The following is a 22,793-nucleotide window of genomic DNA, read 5'->3' as shown; positions in this document are numbered from 1 at the left end:
TGTCACATGTCAGTTGAAAAATTTTGTGTACAGTGAATGAAAAAATTGAGTTTAATTAAAAAATGAAAATGTGAAAAACGAAAAACGTGGGGCGCATGAAATGCATAACATTACATATACACATTTTCTTACTCATACACATCCACATATACATTCTCATGCACATGCATATACACAAACATATTCCACATACACATTCACAGATATGCATATTCTCATGAGCACACATACACACACTAATATAACATTACTGTTGTGTATTTCATACATCCCGCGTTTTTCAAATTCTTATTTTTTTAATTATTATTCTTCACTACAAAAACGTGGTTTCTATAAATATTATTTTTTATTTTGATTTTTTTTTAAAAACAAATAATAGATCAGGTAACAAGTACACGCACGTACAAGAAATACAACTCGAGTCAAATGGCTTCCGGAAACATGTAACCCGGAAGTGTAGGCGGTAAAAGAGCTCGCAGTGCACCCTAGTGTAGGAAACATCATCCATTGTGATGATGAAAATGACTCGCTTTTTTTTCCCAACATTCAGATAATAATATTATTTGTAACTGTGAGAGAGGCTTAATGGGGAAGAAGGCACAAATGTCTAAAATAAATATGTCCTGGTTTCCCGTTTGAAGTAGGTTTCCAGGATATAATACCTCATTTTGGAACAGCAACCCGCTTTTGACGATGTCGGGGGGGGATCGCGAAATGGAAATGAAAACAAAAGCTCTTTTTTTTTTTTTTTTTTGACTTCTCGTTGTGAGACATCAGTTTCTCCGACTTCGTTAAGAAGACTCCTGAAAATCACGTAAGCGTTAACGTTTCATATAACATCCTCCTGCGTCCCCCCCCCTCTCCCCTTCGAGATTGTTACGTCATAGAGGGGGGGAAAAAACTGTCGAGAAAAGCTTTTTTTCTTTCCAACTCATGAGAAGAATAAATAAACTGAAAGAAGAAGAAGAAAAAAGCTTTTTCAAGGAGCAGGTGTATTTGCACTTTTTTTTTTTAATATTCAGTTGTGAAAATTGTCCCCGTTATTTTTTCAGCGTTTTGTTAGGCAGCGCAGGGCGGGTTTACCCATTAGGCCAGACTAGGCCATGGCCTGCGGCCCCCCAATGATTTGGGGGCCCCTTATAATGGATTTTTTGAAAATAAATTAAGAAAAACAATGATTTTTTAAATTTTTTCAAAATGTTATGATTATTATTATTCCTTATTTTTATTTTAAATATGCTCTCTTAAATGAAGAGATATATAAATACTTTCATATTTGAATTAAAAAAAATATACGAGAAAAAAATTTAATCTAATAGGACCCCAAAAATTTTAATGGCCCAGGGCCCCGCCTACGCTTAATCCGCCCCTGAGGCAGCGGGTCCCAAATGGTGTTCCGTGGATCACTAGGGTTCCGTGAAAAGGTCACATAGATTCCGAGTGTTAGAATTTTTTTTAACTAGTTATAATTGTAAACAGATTGGTGAATAATTTATAATTATAGACAATTGGTACATAATTATAAACAGATTGGTGAAACAGGCACTCTCTATTAAAATAGGCATACAAAAATATTTTATTCATCTTCTATCCTAAAAAAGCAAACAAACCCTACCGGAAGTATAAAGGTCCTCTTCTGACGTCATAGCATTGACGTGGCTATTTCTTTTTTTTGACGTCCTGGGTTTGTTTGTATATCGCTCACTTGGTGAAACAATGAAGTCACTGATAATTAAAGTAATTACCAGTGACGTCATTGTTTCACCAAATGAGCGATATGTTACCGACTAAGTTTGAAATCCGGCATTCTATAGAATGCCTAGGCATTGTATATAATGCTTAAAACTAGCCGGCAATGTATGGAACTATTTATATTTCACACATTTCCTAGGCATTCTATAGAATGCCAAATGAGAAACAGGCGAAGTATAAAATACATCTCCGATGTGCTTTATAATGTAATGAAATGTTGCAACAAGCAGGTTAATGTCTTATTTTTTATATGAAAATTTTGTTTCCCTTAATAAGAAAGGCATAAATTATGTTTTATACAACTTTCATTTTTCTTTACGCATTTTGAATAAACTTTTTTTAATGGCACTCTCTTTATTTTTTCGGAATAATTATTTTTTTTGTTTTGAGAAATGCCCATCATTTACATAATATCCTCATCAGGACGTTTTTTTCATACTTTGCCTAAATAGCATTTGTCATTCTATAGAATACCTAGGTATTATATACAATGCTTAGGGAAAGTATGTAATACTTCTCATATTTCATACCTTGCCAAAAATCTTCCGGCATTATATACAGGCATTCTATAGAATGCCAGCGTTTCATACTTTGCCGTTAACATATATAATAGGCATACTCAGTTTTTCTGAATTAATTCTTGTGCTGTATTTTTGTGGAAAAAATGTATTTTTCGTGTTCTAAAATATCAGATGAAGATATGCAAAAAAATTATCCTCTTGGTAAATTATCCAATATTGATATGCAATTACCTGATCATTGAGATGTGGATTTGCGCAATTTAGTTAACATCAGCAGAAGTTCTTTTACCAAAAGTTAAAACGACCTCATCAAATAGTCAAATACTGCCCTCTATCGGGGAGAACATGAAACATGATCGAGAATAAAATGAATAGGAAAACGATATCTTTATGACTATTGTTGATTTTAAGGGGGGACACCACCCTGAGGTGGAAAAATATTAAAGTTTTTCTTGAATTCTTTTAAGTAATAGAGACAATGCAGAGATTCCTTGATTTTTTTTTTGTTATTTAGCTACAATTTAAGTCAATTTAAAAAATTTCTTTTACCAAATAATAAAAAATAAGTTGGTGTCAGCTCCGTGTGTGGCTGGTCATCCAAAAGTAGCACCTCACTGGCCTCATGGATTTAGAAGTCCTGAAACATAGGAAAACGATATTGTTTAGATTTTCTGAAAAGTAAAGACATTATCTAAGAAGTAGCCTAGCTGTTTTTTGATATTCGCAAAATTACCAAAATGGCGGCAACTTTAAAAAAAAGTTAAGTTTTTCATTAAAAAAATATTCATTAGAATGCTAATATAAAATCGAAATATAAAAATATCAAAAAAATCCTATGCTACTTTCTAAGGAATATATTTTTACGTAATTTAAAATAAAGAACAGCTTATTTCGTTGTATAGATCATGAGAAATACGTTAGGCCAGGTCAAAAACCAGCGTTTTGAGAAAAACGCGTTTAAAGTTTTGACTTATGTTCAATCCAGTAAATTATTAAATTAGCAATGACTAACCTTTATTCTGAAATTCCAGGTCCATATATCTTCTCCGTCAACAGAATGGATGAGACACAAAAAGAATGTCGCCCCTCCTAATCCGACCGAACGGATCTTTCTACATGCTTAGCGACGACTCTCGATTTTCCGGTATAACTTCCAAATGAAGTTAGGTAACGAGAAATCGTTTTAGACAGACATTAGGAAGGGTACAAAGATTCGAAAAATGCAATTAAAATTTTTTTCGAATTTTTGAAATATTCTGGGTGGGGTCCGTCCTTAAACTGATGAAAACCAAAAACTATTAATTATTAATATCTAAATGAATTGTATTATATGATAATTATATTATATGATAATTATACTATATGATAATTATACTATATGATAATAGTTATTAATTATTAATATCTAAACGAACGTTTTTAACGTCTAAACAAATAAAACAACGTTTTCTTTGGAAGCGTTATAAATTTTGAATCTAAAAGAGTTGAATGTATTACTTTATTGATTGTTATTTCAATTTTTATAGGGGACGCATCGGCCAACGAGAACGTCCACAAAACCCTTCAGTATCTATTCGAAGAAACAATCCACGGTGAGTAAATATATATATATATATATCGAAGAGCCATTACATTATGACCACCCCTGCTAATAACATGTAGGACCACCTTTAGCTCTCAAAACTGTCAGCATCCGCCGTGGCATTGATTCCACAAGGTGCTGATAGTTAGTCTGAGGTATCTGGTTCCAAGCGCTCACCAACTGGTCCTGCAATTCCCTATCGTGGCAGCACGAATTTGGTTTTCCGAGTAGGATCGCAAATGCTCTATTGGATTAAGGTCAGGTGAATTTGGGGGCCAAGACATGACTTGAAAGTCACTGGAATGTTCCTCGACGATTCGACCCTTACGACACGGTGCATTATCCTGTTGGTGAACACCATCCCCCGCAGGAAAAACTGTTGCCATGAATGGGTGAACTATGTTCAAGTAGCTTACAGACGTCAGGGATTGTTCTATGAGGATTGTGGGTCCTAATGTGCTCCATGAAGACATTGCTCCTGGGCGAGAAACCATGAAAACCAGGGCGAGCCCATTGTTATAGATGGAGGGTGGTCATAATGTAATGGCTCTTCGGTGTATATCTATCTATCTAAGATATTTACATAGATAGATAGATATAAAAATTACAATAAAGACTAAAAAGAATTAAAGAAAAGGGAAGAAAATTAAGAAAAATAATAAGTTTCATTAACTGCGCTTAAGCTGCAAATACTTAAAGTCCATGAAATACCGTCCCTGGCCAAATGATGAGACGCACTCTAAGATTCTATGTAAAACATTAATTATCTGGTGATACTCTATACAGCTTTATAGTTTTTACGCGACTGAAACGGATTTGCACTTGTTTATCAATTCGTGTATCAATGGGTTAAATAAAACGAAATATTATATAAATTTGAGGATTGGATAAATCAGACGATATATTATATAAATTTGAGGATTGGATAAATCAGACGATATATTATATAAATATAGAATATTTATTATATCAGGTAGTATATTAGTATACTATAATAATGAGACCCGATGATGAGAAGCACTGCAGTGTTCTTATAATTGCATTTGTTACACGAAATTATATGCAACGCTTTTATATTTAAACATGCGTGTAATAGGTTTCTATTCAGATGATTTTTTTATACACTTCCTATTAGTATTTATTTTTAACGTATTTGCATTATACAATGTTAATCCATTGACACACGAACACAAACAAGTTTAAACCGGTTTCAAAACAATAATGCTGTAGAGTATCAAACGATAATTATAATTTTACGTAGAATCTTATAGTGCGCCTAATAATATGGCCAGGGACTGTAAGTTAAAAAAATTATAAACAACATAGAAAAAATACATAATTTTTTGAAAGTGAAGATAAATTATTCATAAATAAAATATTTTTAAAAAAATATTTAAAAATTTATTAAAAATTAAAAATAAAAATAATTAAAAAGTCGGGGAAAAAATAACAAAAAGATATAATATCGTCATCAGCTCACACAATTTATCCGCAAAGAAGTGCTTTCTAATATTGTATTAATATATCCAAAGCAAAATATATCAGTACAATATGAGTACAATATGAAGTACAATATCAGTACAATATGAAATAGTGAGAACAGTACGATTTTCTTGTAGTGAATGAATATTTTATTGAATTTTGTATTGTTCATTCGCCATTTTATCTGTAAATTGCATGACCTCTTGTGCGACGGCATAAATTTCTTTTCATGTGTCGAGCATTGAGAATACATCTAATTATATAAGAATTATAATAGAGAGATAAATAATAGAATTGAGAATAATTGTTAAATGTCGAATGACCTCTCGACAAATTTAATCTGTCAGCGATATCACGAGTTGTTATTCAATGGATGCCTTTATTGTGTTTTCATCAATCTAAAAAGTGACGTAGTACATCTTCATATATCTTAATCTTGTCGAATCAAAATTTGGCATTAGCGTACTGTCATCTCCATACCACATAGTATAATTTTTCTTCTTTCTCAAGCATTTTTACATTTTCGGTAACAGGAAAGTGAAAAATGTGCCGAAAATGCTGCTTTTTCCTTCCTTTATTTGAAAGGGCACCCATTTTTTTCTTCTTGTATTTTGTAACTGCAGTTGAACAGCTAACCCGAATTTGAGTTTACGACTAACGATGTTTAACTCCGTAGCCTTGTATTTTTGAACGCAATCCTGAAGACGAGGGAACTCCTGGATCAGTACTCCCAGAGGTATTGCGTTGTTATTAGAACTTGGAGTAGTTTGTGACCCCGACAGATTTAGCGTGCACCAGTCACCATCTAATACGCGAGGATGCTTCTGCCGACTGGATTTGAACTCCCGTTCTCTCGAACGCGAGTCCAACGTCCTGCCAATCAGGCTATCCCGGCCACAGTAGGTCCGTTTGTAATTCGGAGGGAACGAGGTCGAGGGTCTGACTCGTAGCCATACTCCCCCCTACGCACCAAGTTTTTCGAGTGAAATAAGGATTTCTTTCTTTTTTTCATTTCTTTTTTTTTTTGTTTTTTTTTTTTTGCATCCATTTGGCAATGTGTCTCGATAAGGAAATATTCCGGTCATTTGATTTATATTGTTGACACTTATTTTTTTTAAAAAAAAACGTTCATACTAATTCATTATTTTTTCTAAACTCTGTTACAAAACGCTAGTAATTTTTTATGAAATATCAATCTTAAGCAGCAACTGTCGTTTTTCTAGTTGAAATTTGAAACATTTGATACAAGTTGCCTTGCTAATCCTCCAATCTTTATAATTTTATTCTAATTCAATTGATAGAATTTAGAATAATTATTTGTTTTCGATACTTTTTAAATTAACGAGACAGACCGATCACAATCAGTCTCTATAAAATTCTGATAAAGAAATTAAATAAAATCTACATCCGTCTGGACATAAAATGCGACCGAGGAACCTAGACACCTTTGGCCAGATTTGTAAGTGGCCATCTTTAGTGCGTAAATTCTCAGGGAGGCAGAAAACTTGCAAAAAAATGCTGTGTTCAAGCATCTTCGCCGGAACATATTGTGGTTTGCCTTTCTAAGCTAATCTTACATCTAATCCTCTTTTTGTTGCGGATTTTCTCGCGTTCAGTGTGGTCCAGGAGCTTATCTGACATATGTCAGATAAAGAGGATAAGCAACGTTCATTTGAAACTAAGTAACCTTTTAACAATTTAGAACTCCGCAACTGGATCAAAAGAATCGACTGGATTAAAACACACAAGGTTACCGTCTAGTTCATCATTGTTGCGAAATAACAGAGCCGATGAAACTGTATGATCACATTACGAACGTTAAGCTAGGCGACTCGTTTAAAGTGAGGACTTCAAAGCACCAGAAATACAAACAGATACCTAGAACTAGTAGTTCATTTACGTCTCACTAGAGCTGCACAATGGGCTATGGGCACGGTCTAAGAAGCATCCCCTGAGGATGAAACGAAGACATACCATCACACTTTTGATCCTCTGCAGAGGGGATGGCACCCCCGCTTCGGTAGACTGAAGACCTGCATGCGAAGTCGAGCGCTTTATGGTAGAACAGTTTAACGAGGACCCATATCGCTCACCCTCGGTCCCTACGCAGACTGATCCAAGTGGCCACCCACCTGCACGCTAACGGCAGTTAGTGATGCTTGACTTCGGTGATCTGCTGGGAACGGTGTCTTAACAATCAGTCCACTGCGGGATATCTAGAAATTACAAAAATGATTTCTATTTAAACTTTTTCTTGTATGTTAACCTTTTTTTTGTCTAAAATTTTTTTTGTATGTTTATTGCTCACTTAAACAGCAAAAATATATATATGTAAATAAATAAATAAAAAAAATGTATTTCTAAGAATATTTTTATCGACATAGCGACAGGCTAGTTTTTTTCCATCTTTAATGTTAGCATTTTGATATGGAGCTTGAATTATGTTGTCATAGTGATTTCGCGTTATATCCATATTCGTTATATCGAGCTTTCACTGTATTTGTGAACAGAGCTGAATTTTACAAAAATTTTCTGGGCCCCTAACAAACTATTTTGAAATTAAATTTCTGATGAGTAGTCCTAACAATAAAAAAAATCTATTAAATTGCATGTATGATTCAAGAGAAACATTCAAAAAAATTTTGAAAGCAGACAATTGGAAATAATTTTTCAAAGATAAAGTTCGCGCATCGAAATATTAAAGCAAAATATAAAACAACAAAACAATGTTGTATGAAAATAAAAAGAAAAGTTTGGTGACCGCAAACAATTGAAATCAGTGATTTTTGCTAAAAGTCACTGATTAGCTGAATTATTTTAAAGATTGTAGTCTTCCCCATCTACAGCTTTACATATTTGTTAAGAATAAGCTTTTAGTTCATGTTGACACTAATCATTTATTGCGAATAAGCATTCTAGTTGCATTTGCTCAAGCTGTTGGAATAAACATTGCACTCATTAAAATTCAGCTGTACTTTCGAATTTGATTAGTGCAATATTTAAACGAGTTTCGTTTATCACAGTATAAAGAAAAATTGAAATAAAAAATGCCTTTTTTGAGAAAAACTGTTTTTTTTTTAAAGAAAGTAATATTGTGAACTTTTTATTAATTTTTGAGCCCCCCCCCCAGAAAGTGTGGACCCTAGGCCTAGGCAATAATCAGGCCCTGGGTCTTCCATAGGTGAATAATGATCTTTATGGATAAATACTCAAGAGTGTATCGGCGGCAACTAATACCGATCCGGAAGCCAATGCTAAACAATGGGATGTCTTTATATTCCTCTTTTTTCCCACGTGAGTTGCGAAAGAAAGCAAAACAAACGGGTTAAATTTAGCATCTTTTACGATTACTCAAGGTTAAAGTGAACCTCCTGAACTCTCTCATTCTTTTCTTCTTTTTGTTCTTTCCTTAGATGTAAACTCACACATCCACTCATTCTAATTAAACTTCATATTCTGTATGATGATGAGTACGGATAATATACAAATAATATATAATAAAAACAATTTTAAAGTCAGTTTCTACTTTAGTCAACACAATTTTTTATTTTATTTTAGTTACTTTTTATTCAATAATTAAAACTTTTTCTCTCATATCAAGTTAAAAATAATTCATTAAATGTAATGAATGAATTAATATTTTAAAAAAAGAAAACTGTATTGACATCAATCCACTAAAAGTTTAAAAAAATGTATTTTATGAAAGATTGAGTATTTTGAACAAGAGAGAGAGAGAGAGAGAGGAACTAATTGCAGGAATTGAGAAGAAAAAAGGGGGCGTGGTATCAGACAACAATAAAAAGTATAAATTGGATGACGTGGACCACACGTCATACCACGTCATGTTCTTTATTGAATGCATCTGACACATCGAATATAAAATAATTAAATAGTTAAATGTGCGTGATAAACTTCAAATAGAACTAAAAGTGAGAAATGAAAAGTTTAAATAGAAATCATTTTTGTTAATTTCTAGATATCCCGCAGTGGACTGTTCGTCAAGACACGGTTCCCTGCAGATCACAGAAGTCAAGTATCACTGGCTGCGGTCAGTGTGCGGGTGGGTGACCACTTGGATCAGTCTGTGTAGGGATCGAGGGTGTGCTGTATGGGTCCTCGTTGAACTGTTCTACCGTAAAATGCTTGATTTTGCAGGTCGTCGGGCTACCAAAGCAGGGGAGCCATCCCCTCTGCAGAGGATCAAAATCGTGATGGCATGTCCTCGGATCATCCTCAGGGATGTTTCCCAGACAGTCGCCCATAGCCCATTGTGCAGCTCTAGTGAGACGTAAATGAACTACAACAACAACAACAACACTGATGTTAATTTTAAAACTAGTGGGCTGCGCCCCCTGCTCGCTAACGCTCGCCAACCCCTGAAAATTGTTACGCAATCTTATATGGTTTGCTTCGCAAGCCAAGCTTGCTTCGCTCGCTACTAACTTAGGTACATTGCATATGCACAAAACTCTAAGAATTCAAAACAATCATTCAAATCCATTGTAGTGTATCTACCACTACAAAAATACATTCCCATCACCGAAACATATACAATTGGTGACCTTCGGACGAGACGTGAACACGACTTTGTCAGAAACGCCCACTACGATTTGAACACGCCTACTTCCATAGATGGTCCACATTGAACAGTTGACTTGCTACTCGTGACTGCGACATTGTCCTCCTCACGCTGTTGCTACTCAGTCACGATCACACACAATGTACACCGTATTCACTCGACTGCTAAAGGCAACACAGGAGCACCCACGACCGTGAACTTAATACAGCTCTCACTATCAGCAAGAGAACGGTGATCTTAATGCAGCTCTCCCGGCATCTCACAAAAACAGCAATGAATCAATTAGTGGTATTCGTTCATCGAATTCTATCACAGGTATAATTCTGGTGGGGGAGTACTGTAGTGTATCTACCACTACAAAAATACAATTCCAATTCACTAGTTTTTAAGACATGTTAACTCGATTCTTTGAAGGGGTACCTTTTCATAGATGAAGGTTGACATTGTCGATAACTACTATCCCCACATCCATATAAAAACTTTTTTTTTAAAAAAAAATTACCTCTTTTTAGTAAATATTAAGTCATTAAAATAAATTTGAATTCTAATAAATGACATGTAATTCATTAAACCTATTAGAAATGTGCTATAGTATAATTCGTGATATAAATCAAAAATCGTAAAATAAATTCGTAATATATAAATTCGTGAAAAAAAGCCCTTTCGACAAAATACTTAAATAGAGATCTATCGACAAAAACTACTCACTTCTGTCTAGCTTTATAGTATGAGATAGCCGCAGCGGATGCTCTCTGGTTATTTCAGTTTCCGTTTTTAAAAGCGCTATATGTTGAGCCACCTCAGCTAGATTTGGCTTGTGACATTTTTAGCGGCAATCATGGGTCGATTCGCCGTGTAAGAGAAGTAGTAACGTGAACAAAACAAAGCAGACGTTGCCACCGGCGGAAAAGAAATACAGCCAAAATTTGGAAGCCACGTAAAAGAATTATATATATGTTTAAAACAATGACAAACACTTAACCCATCTGAAAATTGCATTTCGTTTTTCTCTCATCCCTATTTAAAGAATGAATTGTATTAACGTCGAGTATCATCCACTACAAGTTTAAAACAAAATGTTATTTGAAGTTGAGTGGATGAATAAAAAGTATTTTATGAACGTTTGAAAATTTGAACGAGGCAGAGTGTGAACTAATAATAGGAATTGAATAAACTAAATGAAATAAAGGCAAATAGTACGAGTTCAGTGAATTGCAAATATTTGGCAGAAAATTCATTAACAATCCTAGTTTTTTTTAGAAAAGTTGTTAATTTTATTTAATAGGGAGATTTCGCAAATTTACGTTAGGCGTAAAACTATAATAAAACTATAGTAAAAATAATTGAGATGCGCCAGTGATAAAATATCGTAGCTTACGTAAATGAAAATAAGAGATTTTGCAAAGATCCGTAAGTTAAAAACGTAGTGGAATATCATTTTAACTTTGATCACTAGATCAAGACAAACATTTAACAATAGATGTCTTGAAAGCTGTGGTTCAAGATTCCTTAGCCTACCGCGGATCTGTGAGCAAAAAAAATTTCAGTAGATTGTAATATCTGATGAGTTCAGCGATAAAGATTCTTATTATTAATATTTGAAAAAATATTATTGAACTTTTATTGATTACTTAACTTCTTTTAACTAAATTCTATAGTTAAAATGAATATAATTTTAAAATAGCGAAAATATATCTAGTTTCTTACGGAACTAGTGTAATTAGGCAACCATAATGTAAAACAAAAACCAATAAAAAAGTTTTTGTCGAATGAAAAAATTTTTTTGTAAGATCTCATGATTCATTTCTTCAAATTCGCATTCCATGTCTCCATGTTTTTTGTTCAAAAGTTGTCTTAAACAGAAAACAACATTTAATGTAGTATAGCGTGGTCGGTAGGGTCGAGAGTTCGTGGCTTCGAACTCCGGCGGCTGTGTAGTAAAGTGACTCACGTTAAATTTGTCGCGTCTCTGAGTCCTCCATGTTCCCATAATAAATCAAAACCTCTGGGGGTACTCGATTGGAAATCGATCGTTCTCTGATTCAGGTTCAAATTACCATTAGTCGATGAATGAATGGGTCCGCTCTATAAACGGGTGCGACGTATGGTGTGGCAGAGGTCGAATTCTTGGCCATAGATGGCGCCACTGAAAAGCAAGAAACGCACACTCTGCCTTAAATTTGCTCGGTTTCATCAAGCAGGCTTGTCCGTGTGGCAGGTCGCATTAGAAACAACAACAACATTTAACAGCTATAAACAGCCTGCTTTGTCTTTGTAGCGTAAATCACGGCAACATTACGTAAAGATGTGTAGCGTCTAAAATAAACGCGATTATAGCACAGTTGCTTTAATCTTACGCACGGTAGCGTAGGCTAGCTAATTCCCTAATAGCATTGATTTGAAATAAAAGTAATTTTAAATTGAAGAAACAATAAATCATCAAAATTTGAAATCTGTTCTGATAGTAATAAGTAGTAAACAAGTAATATAAAAAAAATTTAAATTCCAATTCCTACTTAGGACAACAAAGAGAAATTTTATTTTACTTACTTTTTATTAAATAATTACAATTTTTTTTCACTCAAATAAAACTAAAATTAATTCCTTAAATTTAATAAATGGATTAATTATTTGAAAAAAAACTGTATTAAAAAATGTCATCTACCAAAAGTTTAAAAAAATGTATTTGAACTTGAATAAAAAGTAGTTTATGAACGACTGAAAATTTGAACAAGATATATTGGGAGAGTGTGAATAATGTCAATAGATGAACCAATAGATGTTCATAGTAATAGATCCTTACTATTAACATGGCCCCGTTTTCCGACCTCATAACCCATCGTTTAATGTGAATTAACATCACATAAATGTTTCCCTTTTCAAGAATTTTATGGCCGTGAATTTGATTTTTTGTAAAGAAAAAGAATAATTTTAACCTATGAATTTCTACTGAGAAGTAAAAAGTTCAAAAACAGATTTAACTTCGTCTTGTCACCCATTTCAAAACTTTCTCATTTTAATCCTGAACCTAACAACAAACTCTAAACCAGTGATTCTCAACCACTGTGCCGCCAAATTCTTAAAATGTGCCGCCAAACATTGGAAATGAAAAATAAGTCGAAAGAAATAATGAATCCCTTAATAAACGTGCTTTTGTAGTACATATTATTTTATTTCACATTCAAAATTATTATCACAAACTATTTAACACAGTGTAAAATAGGTAATTAAACAACTTTTAACCTAATTTTTTTTTCATTGTGTGCCGTCACATTTCGAAATCGTTAAAAGTGTGCCGAAACAAAAAAAATATTGAGAATCACTGCTCTAAGCGATCGTTTCTTTTTACTGGTAGGTAATAGAATAATAGAAAATGCGAATCAGACGAAGAACTTTAAATTACATTTTTGCTTTCATTTCGATTCAATATTGACTTTTGAATTAATGGGTTCTTACTCATAGGATGGGCTAGATCGGAACTTTAATATCACGATGCACAATAAGGAAATATTAATATGTCACGATATACCACGATATTTATATTATTTGTACAGTGAGCTGTAAACAAAATAGAACATACCTGAATAACTTTTGATCTAATGATGGGATCTTCACGTATTGTTTAGAGGGGGTGACCTCAAATGGGGAGAGTAGAAATAGATGTATGTCAATCTATTCAGAAGGTAACCCGCAAGATTGAATCGAGTTAGTATGCCTTATATACTAGTGAATCGATGTTTAATAATCGTATTGGTAGTTACTCAACATATGCTTATTAATTAGTGCAGACAATATTTTAAGTTAACTTAATCAGACACAGAAACGCACTATCTTTGAATAACTGTACTTTTTATCAGACAGATTACGATTCCTGACCCCCAAAATATAAAGAACAGCCGAAATTTGGGAAATAGAATCCCGTTATTACTTGATTAAAAACTTCATTCACTTCAAAAATGTAGAAATTGGAAATATTTTAAGCTCTCAAAAACAGGCGCTTATTTACAAAACATGCCGGGCCAGTGAAATGAGAGACTTTCACGCATTACAAGTCTTAAAAGAAGGCGCCTTTTTCTGAAACTTTGAAACATGTCGACTAATATTTCCAATTTATATATTTGAACCAGGGTGGCTCAGGTTTGCTTTCCAATGATGTGAACCGGGTTCGAATCCCAGCAATGGCTAGTCGATGCGAATTCCGCACCCGGCTCGCTCCGACCACTGTGCTGACGTCAAATATCCTCAGTGGTAGACGGATCATGGATGAAAGTCCCCTTGCCGTTAGGCTACCATAGGAGGTTTTCGTGGTTTTCACGATGTAACGCGAATGCGGGTTAGTTCCATCAGAAAGTCCTCCACGAAGGCAAAGTTCGCCTAATACTTGATCCTGGAGTTTCCTTGTCTTTTAGATTGGATTCAAAATCAAATGATTCATTGGATTCAATTTAGATTGGATTCAAATTGATTCAAACTACGGAGTTTGAACATTAGTAGTCGTAAATCATGACTGTCATGGACAACATCAGGCCAGGTTTTTTAGGGTAGCTCAGCTGCGCCGTACCTGTCAGCTTGTTGAGGATTGGGAACATATATTAATCCATTAAAATAAAAAGGGAATTGAGAAAATAGTAAGAAATTTGTTTAGTAACAAGACACCTCCCTGAATCCTGATGGCTTTTTGCTGCCTATTGTTAGGAAAGATATACTTTAAATCTCTTTTTGATTTACCTGTTATGGTTTGATTTTTACTTGAATTTCCTCCTACACTGTTTTTTGCATTTTAATTTCGTGCCTTTTGTCAATTTCTGCCCCCTATGTGATTCCTCATTAAATTTTTAATCAATTGTGCTCCTAGAGTATATATATATATATATGCGCCAGTGATAAAATATCGTAGCTTACGTAAATGAAAATAAGAGATTTTGCAAAGATCCGTAAGTTAAAAACGTAGTGGAATATCATTTTAACTTTGATCACTAGATCAAGACAAACATTTAACAATAGATGTCTTGAAAGCTGTGGTTCAAGATTCCTTAGCCTACCGCGGATCTGTGAGCAAAAAAAATTTCAGTAGATTGTAATATCTGATGAGTTCAGCGATAAAGATTCTTATTATTAATATTTGAAAAAATATTATTGAACTTTTATTGATTACTTAACTTCTTTTAACTAAATTCTATAGTTAAAATGAATATAATTTTAAAATAGCGAAAATATATCTAGTTTCTTACGGAACTAGTGTAATTAGGCAACCATAATGTAAAACAAAAACCAATAAAAAAGTTTTTGTCGAATGAAAAAATTTTTTTGTAAGATCTCATGATTCATTTCTTCAAATTCGCATTCCATGTCTCCATGTTTTTTGTTCAAAAGTTGTCTTAAACAGAAAACAACATTTAATGTAGTATAGCGTGGTCGGTAGGGTCGAGAGTTCGTGGCTTCGAACTCCGGCGGCTGTGTAGTAAAGTGACTCACGTTAAATTTGTCGCGTCTCTGAGTCCTCCATGTTCCCATAATAAATCAAAACCTCTGGGGGTACTCGATTGGAAATCGATCGTTCTCTGATTCAGGTTCAAATTACCATTAGTCGATGAATGAATGGGTCCGCTCTATAAACGGGTGCGACGTATGGTGTGGCAGAGGTCGAATTCTTGGCCATAGATGGCGCCACTGAAAAGCAAGAAACGCACACTCTGCCTTAAATTTGCTCGGTTTCATCAAGCAGGCTTGTCCGTGTGGCAGGTCGCATTAGAAACAACAACAACATTTAACAGCTATAAACAGCCTGCTTTGTCTTTGTAGCGTAAATCACGGCAACATTACGTAAAGATGTGTAGCGTCTAAAATAAACGCGATTATAGCACAGTTGCTTTAATCTTACGCACGGTAGCGTAGGCTAGCTAATTCCCTAATAGCATTGATTTGAAATAAAAGTAATTTTAAATTGAAGAAACAATAAATCATCAAAATTTGAAATCTGTTCTGATAGTAATAAGTAGTAAACAAGTAATATAAAAAAAATTTAAATTCCAATTCCTACTTAGGACAACAAAGAGAAATTTTATTTTACTTACTTTTTATTAAATAATTACAATTTTTTTTCACTCAAATAAAACTAAAATTAATTCCTTAAATTTAATAAATGGATTAATTATTTGAAAAAAAACTGTATTAAAAAATGTCATCTACCAAAAGTTTAAAAAAATGTATTNATAATAATAATATACTTACGGAGCACCAACTAAAAGTTTGCTGATTTTCAATACAAATCTCTCAAAAGACGTTTGAACAGGTCGGTTAAAAAGACACCAAATAAATAAAAGCGGATCAAACTACTACAGCGCCATCTTCCTTAGAGTCTGAACTAAGTCATCCGTCGATAAAAAAATTTTTATTTGTAATTTAAAATAGTGAAAATTAAATAAAACTAAAATGGGTAGACTCGCCCCTGGATGGGTAGACTCGCCCCGGTTTACGGTATTTTTGAAGCAAATGAAGTTTTTAATCAAGCGATATCTTACCGCTTCAGTTTCTTAAGAATTTTTTTTTTTAAATGGTCAAAGGAGCCGTCGAATGTTTGAACCTTTTAAGGAGGACGTATACTTGCAAATAAACGATCCTTTGAAATTGTATGAATCATTCCGGATATCGATGTAGTATAAAAATGCTAGTGATAGCTAGTAAAGACTTTCATTTAAACAGAAGTAAGGAAGAAACGCAAAAACTGTTTCAAAAATTAAAAAAATTGCACTTTCTTTAAAATAAATTTCTGTCCGAGGACAGTTGTTTAAGGAATTAAACGAAAAATAAACGGCACGTAATGAAATTAAATTGTTTTATTTCTCTTATCCTTAACATAAATTTTTTCTACTCACCTGGACGAAGATTGGTACACCGATGTCCAGTAAACATTTTATCTCTAACTCAGAACGGGACACCAGTGTCTCATGCCACATTTCATAACCATACATTATTGAAATGTTTAATATAATATTTTTCACTCATTTTGATCTAAATTGTTGTTGTTGACGTATGCCTGTTTAGGCAGAGGGGGTGCGATTGTTCTTGTTTTCCAGTGGCGCCATCTATGGCCAAGAATTCGACTTCTGCCTCGCCATACGTCTCACCCGTTTATAGGGCCGACCCATTCATTCATCCACGGATCGTCATTTTAGACCTGAATCAGAGAACGATCGATCTCCAATCCAGTACCCCCAGAGGTATTGATTTGTTATGGGAACATGGAGGACATGGAGAATCACCTCATTGGAAGGCAAACGCTCTATCCCCTGAGCCACTAAGGCTCAAAGCGATTTATTTCATTTTATTTTCTATCCGTCGTTGAACAGCCGACCCAATTGTTCTAATGCTACTAATGTTCAACTCCGTAGCCTTGTCATTTCGAACCTATCCAGAAGACAAGTAAACTCCTGGATCAGTACCGCCAGAGGTATTGATTTGTTATGGGAACATGGAGGACGTGCAAAAGTCCTCCATGTTCCCATAGATAGTCCTCCATGTTCCCATGTTCCCATAGACATGAAAAGAGATTTAACGTGCATTAGTCACTTTACTTCGGCCGGTGGGGTTCAAAACCACGAACTCTCGGACATGGGCCCTACCTACCCGGCTATCCCGGCCCTTTGATCTAAATTGATGCAAAGTAATGAAAAGTATGTTTAATGAAAGTCCCGCGTAAGCAAAATAATAAAATTTAGTTTCTTTTAAAGAAAAATTATAAATTTTGTATTTTATGAAAAAGTGGCCATACGTTTTAGGAATCGACTGCTGTTAAAAATGACTAATGGTTGAACTTCTTATTTTCAGCTTCCTCTAACAGTCGGTTATTTAAGAGATGAACAGCGAAGATCTGCTGTTTGGCAGGAATGGTACCAAAAGAAAGATCTTTACTCCACCTACAACAGCAGCAGCAGCAGATCGCTGAGTCGCTACAATGTGGAGGACAGAACTCGTCCCTCCACGAATTTTCAAAGGCAGAGCAAGGGTTTCGTTCGCCCCTCCAGGAATACGGTGTGGACTGATCTTTCGTACAGGTATCCAAAAACAGCGAGGTACGAATACAGGAGGAATGATGCCACTGATGTGTTCGGATTTCTACGTAAGTTTTATTTCCTCATTTGTCACGCAACGTTACTTTTAATAAGTAACGAGTAAAAGTACAAGTATTTTTAAAAAAAGTAACGAGTTAAAAGTACAAGTACTAAACAAAAAAAGTAACGATTTAAAAGTACATTTCTAGGAAATCGAAAATTCAAAGTAACCAAAAATTTTATTGAATAATATTCTTATGTTCTTTAATGTTTTTGCAAAATTGTTGTTATTAATTTAATTATTTTTAATTTTGAAAGTTAATTTATTTTTAAATTCGGAAGAATATTATAATATAATTTTATAATATAATCGTATAATATAATTTTAAAATCAAATATAATTTTAGTATCAAACCTTTTATGGATTTGCACGAAAATGAAATTTTATCTATTGATTTTAATTTTAATGTATTATTTTTAATTATTTAAATTACCATTGATTTAAAGTTGTTTTACACTTTAGAAACGCGTTTTAAAAGCACAAACATAAGCAAAGCAAACGCGGGGTTTCAGATAGCTTTGTGATCTTTGAGCTAGTAAAAAATAATTGAATGTGCAGTATAAGTTGAAACAGAAAGTATTTAAACACAAAGTTAGCTGTGAATGTATATATATTGCACATTAATTTTATAAATTAAAAAAACATAAGCATTTATTTTTAAATTTAATTTCTTTTTTTTTAGAAAGCTTACCGAGTTTTAGAAAAAAGTAACGATTTCATTCGATATTTCCGTTACAATACTTGTACTTTTTCCCTAAAAAAGTAACGAAAGTACAAGTAAAAGTATTAAGTTTAAAAAGTAACGAAAGTACAAGTAAAAGTATTAAGTTTAAAAAGTAACGAAGTACAAGTAAAAGTATTAAGTTTAAAAAGTAACGAAGTACAAGTAAAAGTACGTACTTTTTACTTGTACCGGCGGTACAAGTAACGAAAGTAAAAGCACTGCCATATATGGTCACGTCCATGGTTTGTTTTATTTTTATTTTATAACCGTCCTTGAAGGGCCGAGATAGCCTGGTCGGTAGGGAGCTGGGCCCATGCCTGAGAGTTCGTGGGTTCGAACCCCGCCTGTCGAAGACTCCCCGTGTAGTAAAGTGACTGATGCACGCTAAATCTGTCTAGTCGCAAAAGTCCTCCCTGTTCTCATAACAAATCAAAACCTCTGGGGGTACTGGATTGGTGATCGATCGTTCTGTGATTCAGGTCAAAAATTACGATCTGTGGATGAATGAATAGGTCCGCCCTATAAAACGGGTGTGACGTATGGTGTGGCCGAAGTCGAATTCTCGGCCATAGATGGCGCCACTGGAAAACAATAACAATCCTGCCTAAATAGGCATACGTCAACAACAACAACCATCGTTCAACAGCCAACCCAAGTTTTGGATTTACGACTACAAATGTTCCCTTGTCATTTTGAACCCAATCCAGAAGACAAGGGAACTCCCGGATCAAGTATTGAGAGAATGTTTGCTTTGTGGAGGACTTCTTGATGGAACTGACCAGCAATTGCGTTACATGAAGGGGAAAACCACGAAAACCTCCCACGGTTGGCCTAACGGCAAGGGGACTCATTCTCAGTCATTTTTGGAGATTCGTTTTCTCCTAAATTATTTTCAAATTTGGTATTAATTGACTATTTTGATTGATTGATTATTTAGGTATTAATAATAAAATTGGCCATGTTATCTCTCGATAAGCCACCCAATGGATCTCTTTTCATGCTCCTAGCGCTCCGTTGGGAACCATTCACTCGTAATTTTGAATTGCTCCCTAACAGACTAGGGTTGCTGCAGTCTCTTAATCCCAACCGTTGAATTTCTTTCTTGATGGAAATGTTTGATTCTAAGATATTGATTCTCTTCATCCTCTTTAAGGGACTTTCTCTTCGTCATTTTATATTTTTGGAGTGTGGATATGTTCATTATAATAAGATTTACGTAATAAATAAATTTTCCTCTCATGAATTTCTTTTTGTTTTTCTGGGATCCCTCCTTCCTATCCACAATTGAAATGTATATGAAACGTGCAAAAATTATACTTAAATTCTACGTCCACCAACTGTTTTTTTTTATTACATAAACTGAAATGAAAGGTTATAAAAAAGCTGTATAATTTTACCTATTTCATTTTATAACCATTGTTGGACAGCCGATCTAATTTTTTGGATTAATCCGACTACTTATGTAGACTACTCCGTAGTCTTGATTCCAATCCAGAAGCCACTGGAACTTTTTGATCAAGTATGAAGAGAAATGTGTCTTCATGGAGAACTTTTTGCTGAAACTAACCAGCATTTGCGTTACATAGAGAGGAAAATTGCGAAAACCACCCACGGTTAGCCTAACGGAAAAGGGACTCAAACGCATGATCCGTCTACCTGCTGAGGATATTATATGTCAGCACTGTGGTTGGTGCAAGCTGAATGCGGAATTCATATCTACCAGACATAGCTGGGGTTCGAACCGGTTCGCCTCACTGGCAAGCTCTATCGCCGGAGCCACCTCGGCTCTGTTATTAGTTTTGCCAACTATATAAGTACGTTTACCATTTCGGATTTAACACTTAAGCTTTTAAGTGTGCTCATACATCTTGAAGACTATTGGCGAGCCCCCCTTCTCATTTTCAATTTAAAAATAATAATTCGAAAAATAGGAAGAAAAAAATTTCTGTAATATGTATTACTGATATTATGTTATTAGGTACTATTGAGCAGTGATGGCTCAGGGGATAGAGTGCTCGCCTTCCAGTGAGGCGAACCGGGTTCGCATCCCAGTCGATACGAATTCCGCATCTGGCTTGCACCGAACACAGTGCTGACGTAAGTTATCCTCAGTGGTAGACGGATCATGGGCTGGAGTCCCCTTGCAGTCGGGCTAACCGTGAGAGGTTCTCGTGGTGTTCCTCTCCATGTAGGGCAAATGCGGGTTAGTTCCATCAAAAAGTCCTCCACGAAGTCAAATTTCTCCCAATACTTGATCCAAGAGTTCCCTTGTCTTCTGGATTGGGTTCAAAATGACAAGGCTACGGAGTTGAACATTCGATACCTACTGTAAGTACTAGGATAATAGGTTTTTTACAGAGTTCATAATGGGATGTGTACTGGAGATAATTGTTGATTTTAGTCAGTGTTGATCTCCATTCGAATTATACCAAATGGTACTAAACATTATTAAACTTCATTCTGATAGGAAGTACTTCAAAAAGCAGGTTTTGCTTAATCTAATAACTAAAAATCATCAAAAAAAGCAACAAATAACAATAAATAAAACACTGATATTAAGTTAGTTGTGACCGCGTATATATTCCTATTTTGTGTATGATTTCGTAATGTTGATCACTATCGATTTATTGATTATTTCGTTTTATTACAACAACCAAAAAAAGAGAAGTATTCAGCTAGTAACAATAAAAATATTTTGAAAAAGTCATAAGAGCACCAAATAATATTTAATTTCAACAAGACTTTGCTTTGAGAAAAAAATGTATCGAAATTTATTACTTGTATTATTAATGCATACCAGATGCATACCACATTAATGCATACCAGAAACAAAGAAAAAAAATTCTATGTTGAAGCTATTTAAGAATTTTCTTTTTTAATTGATGATTCGTAAAAAAGTATACATTTCTCTTTAATGTATGCAAGTTACTGTTTGAAATTTTTCATTTTTTTTCCCGCGCGTTCTCAAATGATTTTCTGGTGTCGTTTATTTGCGGTCAAGTCACTTCCATCTAAAAAATAGCTTTGTCTGAATTAATAGATTTAGAGATATAAATGAATGTTATAGATTTAATCAAATAATATAAAAATTAAAAAAAATTTGAACCCAATTTTTACTTATGTCAACAAAGAACATTTTTATTTTAGTTACTTTTTATTGAATAATTACAATTTTTTCTCTCTTGTGAAACTAAAATTAATTAAATAAATTTAATGAATGAATTAATATTTGAAAAAAACTGCATTAACATCAAGTGTCATAAACTACAAGTTCAAAAAAATATATTTGAACTTGAGTGGATATATGAAAACTATTTAATGAACAATTGAAAATTCGAACAAGATATAGGGAACTAATAGTAGGCATTGAATGAGACTAAAATAAGAACTTTCACTGAGAAATCTTAATTTTTCTAAAAATGCCATTTAGCTGCTTTTTGTACCTGAGCTCTTCAATTTCGTAATAATTTCATGAAAAATAAAAAATAAAATTTCTATGCTAATAATTTTTATAAATTCCCGGACCCATTTTGATGTTTAATAACTCATAAAATAATGAAGATATAAGCAAACTTATGGCATTTATTGATGGAATAACTCATATATTTTTTCCTTTTCAGGTTTGAATATCTTTACTTTTGTAAATATCGTCTGCGCGTGTGGTTAATTTCAGATGATTTCATTTTCCAGTCTAAATATCGTCTGCTTATTAATTTCATTTTTCTCTCTTTTGTTTTTGGCAACTATTGCAATGTTATGTTTACTTTTGATGTGTTTGTTCTATGCAGTACTTTTCTATGTGATGTTTTATTCGAGCGGATATTAAGAATTACAGAATTACAACCGCAATAGCCTCTGTGGATGCCGACAAGTTATCGACTTGATATTCTCCGTGCGACGAAGGGGGCACACGTGGAAGTTCATTGACAAGGGTCATGAAACTTTTTGAGTCTATCTAACCATTGATGTTATTAATTTTAATCTATCTTCATTATTTTATGAGTTATTAAACATCAAAATGGGTCCGGGACTTTATAAACA

The 22,793-nt window shown here is 34.0% G+C and overlaps 1 protein-coding gene across 1 annotated transcript in view; it reads left to right on the top strand.

Moving 5' to 3' along the window:
- LOC107455141 (FH1/FH2 domain-containing protein 3-like) overlaps positions 1-22,793 on the top strand; it is a gene marked incomplete at its 3' end in the record, with an annotated part of 229,904 nt that overhangs the window by 33,485 nt on the left and 173,626 nt on the right. The window contains 2 exon segments of the mRNA XM_071180913.1: positions 3,800-3,865; positions 17,744-18,035. Coding sequence (XP_071037014.1) covers positions 3,800-3,865; positions 17,744-18,035 — 358 coding nt within the window.

The sequence above is a fragment of the Parasteatoda tepidariorum genome, chromosome 5 (assembly GCF_043381705.1).
Source record: "Parasteatoda tepidariorum isolate YZ-2023 chromosome 5, CAS_Ptep_4.0, whole genome shotgun sequence".
Taxonomy (NCBI): domain Eukaryota; kingdom Metazoa; phylum Arthropoda; class Arachnida; order Araneae; family Theridiidae; genus Parasteatoda; species Parasteatoda tepidariorum.
This window is presented reverse-complemented; position numbering and strand designations above follow the sequence as displayed.